The sequence below is a fragment of the Clinocottus analis genome, unplaced genomic scaffold, assembly GCF_023055335.1.
Source record: "Clinocottus analis isolate CAN_PGR_092001 unplaced genomic scaffold, fCliAna1.0.p SCAF_16, whole genome shotgun sequence".
Classification (NCBI taxonomy): Eukaryota; Metazoa; Chordata; class Actinopteri; order Perciformes; family Cottidae; genus Clinocottus; species Clinocottus analis.
The window spans coordinates 2,880,374-2,886,373 of NW_027175887.1; the positions used below are offsets into that span (position 1 = coordinate 2,880,374).

The 6,000-nt window shown below is 47.5% G+C and overlaps 1 protein-coding gene across 2 annotated transcripts in view; it reads left to right on the forward strand.

Moving 5' to 3' along the window:
• LOC137786342 (thyroid hormone receptor alpha) overlaps positions 1–3,226 on the forward strand; it is a 73,306-nt gene extending 70,080 nt beyond the window's left edge. For both annotated transcript variants that reach the window (XM_068578166.1, XM_068578167.1), the window contains 2 exons: positions 1,017–1,275; positions 2,221–3,226. In XM_068578166.1, coding sequence (XP_068434267.1) covers positions 1,017–1,275; positions 2,221–2,471 — 510 coding nt within the window. In that variant the 3' untranslated portion in view covers positions 2,472–3,226. The remainder of the gene's footprint in view (positions 1–1,016; positions 1,276–2,220) is intronic.
• Positions 3,227–6,000: the final 2,774 nt, after the last annotated feature.

Sequence of the window (6,000 nt, forward strand, 5' to 3'; positions counted from 1 at the left end):
TGGATGATGTGATGACTCACCACTCAATGATATTTCTCTGCTCTCACAGGAAGTATGTGTGTGTGTATGTGTGCGTGTGCGTGTGCGTGTGTGTGTGTGCGTGTGCGTGTGTGCCTGTGGTTCCACCTTACTGAGTGCAGCCGTCATGTATTTTGCAGGGGCTTCCTGGTTACATAAAGCGTGTCTGGGGATCTGTTATGAATAGAAGATAACCCTTTTTCCTCTGCAAGGAAGCAAGATAATTAATGTTGGGGGGCTATGAAAAGCTATTATATACCACAAGGTAGATTCCTCTTCACTTGTTATTGCCTTTCACTGAGGGCTAATTAATGGTACGTTTGCATTTTTCTCCCCAATTAGCACGAGAGTACATCACTAGAAAATAAAGTAACCAAAGTACAGTAGTCTATGTCATCACATTGGACTGAACTTTGTACTCTACTTCAATTTTCAGCTCAGCCGGCTGTAAACGTGACATAAAATGTGCTAAAAGTCGCAGCATTATTATAGCAGCAAACTACTACTAGCTCTGGAAAGATATAGTGAAGTGATGTTTGTGTGCAGTGAAACGAAAACAATAAGCTGAACCATTGTGTCGACTGCAGCGAGCCTTGCACTAACCCTTTTGGCCACTTGGGGTCAGCAGAACCTTTATTCATACCCGGCATTGACATATCATCACCTTAAAGTTGTTATGGGCCGACCCAATAGCTGAGTGGTCTACTCCACCTCATGTCCTGTCTCTCTCCGCATCTCTAATAGAGAGGTCATTTGAGCAAAAAACAATACAATGGCAATTTAATAACTCTACTAGTTCATTCATTTAAAAAGCTGGTTCTGTACTCATCTGGAAACCCTCCGAGGTTAGGTTGAATCTGAAGTGCTGTGATTAGCCATAATGTGCTTTACATATTTGTTCAGTATTTTGTTAAATTAAATAAGAGGCATTTTAAAACAATGGCCGCCCCTCCGTCCATGTCCTCGTATTCGATGACCTCGTATGTCTTTGCTTGCAGCTGCCTTGTGAGGACCAGATCATCCTGCTGAAAGGCTGCTGCATGGAGATCATGTCGCTGCGCGCCGCCGTCCGCTACGACCCGGAGAGCGAGACGCTGACGCTAAACGGCGAGATGGCCGTGAAACGCGAGCAGCTGAAGAACGGCGGGCTGGGCGTGGTGTCGGACGCCATCTTTGATCTGGGCAAGAGCCTGGCTCAGTTTAACCTGGACGACTCGGAAGTGGCTCTGATGCAGACCGTGCTGCTCATGAGCTCAGGTGAGGGATGGATGACGACGTAGAATGTCACTGACATGAGATTTAAATACAGACCAACAGCAGAAGAAGAAAAAAAACAGATTTAGCGGATTATTCCTGTTAGAATGACCGGGGATTAGAATCACTTTCAGTGTAATCAGGTCCTAGTGGGATCCTGCGCTCAGGATCAGTGTCGCTGGACCAAATGGATCAGAGCAAACTGGCCAGCTGATGACTCACTGGCCGGCTGCTGTCTGGTGTTTATGTCGGTCTTGAGTCAACTACATTTACAATCTGGTGTTTGGATGAGGTCCCCTTTTGCATTTTGTATCAAGTAACACCATCCAGGCATTCCTTTTGAGGAACAACTAAATAAAATCCTATACGTTAACATTCATTTTATTATTGCAAATGATTGTCAGCCAACTCTTCAAAGATATCAAACCTAAATACTTAGTCATTATGAGCAAATTGAAATTGCCCCGAAATTATATAAAGCTTGAGCTGGCAACATTGGAGGAATTAAACACCAGATTACAAAAATGATCCAACCAAAAAGAGCCCAGGTCCGTGTTGCTAACTCTCCAATGAAAGCAGCTACAGCACGTCGACATGTCCCTCCCTCACGAAGCCACGCCCCCAAAAACCATCATTATGGACGTAAACAACAACACGGCTATTGTCAGCACTCACGAGCTGTCAGGGTACGCCCGACTGACCCGGTGGGTTTACTACGGTCATCTCCAGCCACAGACACCAGCATTTGATTGAGTGATTACTGTCAGGATGTAAAGAGAATTTCAACCAATACAAGAGGAAATGTTCCTACAATACACACCAGCTTTAATGGAATATACACCAGGTTTCTATCAAGAATAAAACAAGATATTATTATTTTGTATTAGAATGGTAATTTCTGCAGCGACGTCACAAACCTAACCTCTCCCTCCTCCCTTGGCGCACCAGACCGCTCGGGGCTGACCAGCGTGGAGAAGATCGAGCAGTGCCAGGAGGCCTACCTGCTGGCGTTCGAGCACTACATCAACTCCCGCAAGCACAACATTCCCCACTTCTGGCCCAAGCTGCTGATGAAGGTGACGGACCTGCGCATGATCGGAGCGTGCCACGCCAGCCGCTTCCTCCACATGAAGGTGGAGTGCCCCAACGAACTCTTCCCCCCGCTCTTCCTGGAGGTCTTCGAGGAGCAGGACGTGTGACTCGAAGAGCGCCGGGGGAAATAAACTGCAGCGCATTCCCCCATTCCCCTTCCCCCCGCCACAAAAGACCCCTGGACACGCTAAAGGAAGTACATGCTTTTGTGCGAGGGGGGCGTGGCTGTGTAAACGTGCCCCTTTTTTTTTTTTTTTAGTCCTGACCTCCTTTTTTCTTCTTCAAACATCCACCTATGGCACCAGCAAACACACATCATCGACTTCACCGCAGAGAAACACACCGTCGAGGTTCCAGACACACTGCCATGAACGGATGTGCGGACATATGCAAACACTACGCTCACCGGTTAACTCCTCTCTCACCTGACCGGACTAACAGCTGGTCAACACTAACGCAACCTCTACTCAGAACCTCTACTACCACAATCTACAACCTCTTTTTTTTAATATATACTTTTTTTTTTTTAAATCTCTGGCACCATCAGCTCCTCAGATGATCCCCCGCCATCTCCCACACGTCCTCCGTCCGCCCCTTCGTCTACCTCCCACCCTACTGACCTCTCCGTCTCACATACACACAGACGCATGAGATATATATATATATATAGATATATATACACACACACACGTGCAAGGAGCACGCCCCCAACACTGTTACCTCATCTGTCGTAAAGTATGTATTTCCATATTATTGTGTGGGTAGTGGTCGTCTCAAGAGACGGCACGCAGTCTACAGTTACCCATATACCTCTCTGCTAGTGTTAGAAGTTACATTGGAAACACTTTGTATGAAGCCTTTATCTCCCATGAATATTATATATATATATATATATATATATATATATATATATATATATATATATATATATATATATATATATATATATAATGTATATACACACAACATGAGACATTCTGATGCATTACAGCAGCTGCTGTGTGCTTTTTTACGTCTTATAACTCCAGTCGAAGAGACAAGTTTGATTGTTGATCAGTAAAAGTTGTTATTTCTGTTTTGGTGTGAACGCACCGTGACGGATGCTGTCCGTCCAACTGACGCGGCTATAATGGAAATAATAGACTAGAAATCATTGCATTATTATGATACATAATGAGTCGCTGTAGGCTACATGGGAAGTGTTTCCGCCACTTTTATTGTACAGTGTCACAAAATATATTTCAGACTTAAGTCATTCAGAGAACATTTTAACTGCGTCATGATACTCATAACACTAAAATACAGAATATTAATATATATAAACATATATGATACACATATATATATTGCTAGAATACCTCTCCAACACATACCTCCTGTTTTCATTACCTCACACACATTTACACCCGGTTGTTTTTCGATGTGTTACCTCAGTAGTTTTTGTCTCCCCTCATCTCCCTCCCCTCCTAAATAACCGGACGGGGCCGCTCCACAGCTCCCGTCTCCGTATGTGCATCGGAGCCCCGCCCTGTCAATCCCACCGTGGCCCCGCCTCCTCACCTCACCTCCCGCCGTCTCGTGATGGGTTCAGCGCCGCCACGTGGTGTTGGAGGTGGTGGTGTCACCTGCACCCTGTTTCACATCCCGCCTGAAGCCGACAGATTCTACCTCACCTTCATCTCAGTGCAGCTGCGTCTGCGGCGCACGAGCACTGGGTGCTGTGCCGACAGTGCACAGCAGGTCTTTATGAAACGGGCCGTGGATCAACATTTGACAGCTGAAATGGCAGACTTTGCCTTTTTTTTATTTTTATTATTTTTAGCAGACACCACGAGGGACCGACAGTCACTTCGGATTCAGTTTTTTTTTTTTTTATTTGGGAACCTGAAATGACAAAACGAGGACGGGTGGGGTGAATTTGTGCCGATTTGAACTTAAAGGAAACCGTCAGGGGACAGCGACAGCTGCAAGCTGGGACTCCAGTGGAAGACATTATTTTGGGCCCCGTTTGGGTCGGGCCAACGGACTCCTGTGGGTGGTGACTGGGAGATGAATAAACGGCAAGTGAGTCAGCAGTATTCGCCCGTGGATAGGGAAGCGGGACCTCTTGTTCTCGCGCGCGAGGTCGCGTCCCCAGATCCTTCCCTGGCCTTCGCGGCGGAAAAATGGACACCCGGCATCTCGGAAGACGTTCTCACGCGACCGCCCTATCCCCGGGAAACACGTAACAACAATAGGAATCAAGCACTGCTGAAATAAGCTCCACCATCCATATCCCAACTTGCCATCCACGATGAATAACTATCAGGTTTTTTTCTGTTGCACTAAAACCACAATGTCTGTATCCCTTAGTAGCCCCAAACCCCCTTCCTTGCCCCTCCCTCCTCTCCCACATGTTTTTCCTCTTCCTGCAGTCTTAACAATAATCTCTTTTATATCTTTCTCACACACGCACACACACACGTGAAAACACACGCGGTCCGTTATCTCACGTCTGGATTACCTGTTGAAGCCAACAAGGACTGCGAACTCAGTGTTACTAATCTACATTGCAGGGTATTCAAATAGAACCGTAAGCAGGGATACACACACACACACACACACTCAAGCAGCAGCAGCACACACACACACACACACACAGCAATAGGATGATCATGAAGCAGTACAGCTCCACAGCAGCCGTCTCCAGGCCGGCTGTGTCCGTACCGCACTTTGCTCACCATCACTGTGAATGAAAGCCACGCTGCGACCGGCTCGTGGCAAGACAGGGAACCGCCGGCTGCATAACTCTGACCCGTCAATGTGCCTCACAGAGGTCGGTAATACAAATATACAGAAGCATATATTTATAGATAGATGGATATATATATATTAATGTATAAATGTTACGTGGCATTAGAGCGACCGGCGGCTGACTCCTCGGCGCCAGCTCAAACCCGAAACATGAACCGGTGGCGTGGCGGACGGCGCCGGAAGTGGCGCCGGCCCGACCGCAGTGATGTCCGCGGAAATGATTTGCAGTCGACGTCATATTGCGTTGCGGCGTTTGTTTGCCTTGTGCTAACCTTTTAGCCCACTCCTTCTTCTGCATACCTCTGAACCATCTCACACAGCACAAGAAGGACCGTACGCCCTGCCGCTACTCCGGAAGGGGGACGAACACGAGGTCAGGTTTCCGGTCCTCAGAGATCCGGGAATTGAAATTTGAGCTGGCAGCACAGCGTCTCTCTCTCTCTCTCTCTCTGTCTCTCTCTCTCTCTCTCCGTCACTCCGTCTCTCTCTGTCACTCCGTCTCTCTCTCTCTCAGCCAAATGATCACTGGAGAAATCCTCCTCCCTCTTTACATAAAGAAGAAACACACCAGCACCACAGAGCACACTGCCTTCCTACACGATCAGTTGCACCAGCATAGCAGAGAGACGGCCCCAGCGGTCCGTCCGTCATCCTCCATCCAGTCGCCGCCGTGACGTCATTTCCTCCTCAGACGGCGGCGGGCGCATCCAGTTGGCGCTTTCGACCGGACTCCAAGTTTGGAACCAAGTTTGAACACTCGAGACGCTCACCCGCGTCGACTTTTATGGCGTCGTCGAGGCTTCTGAAAGCTCCTTTCTTTCTTTCTTTTTCATGCCATAAAAG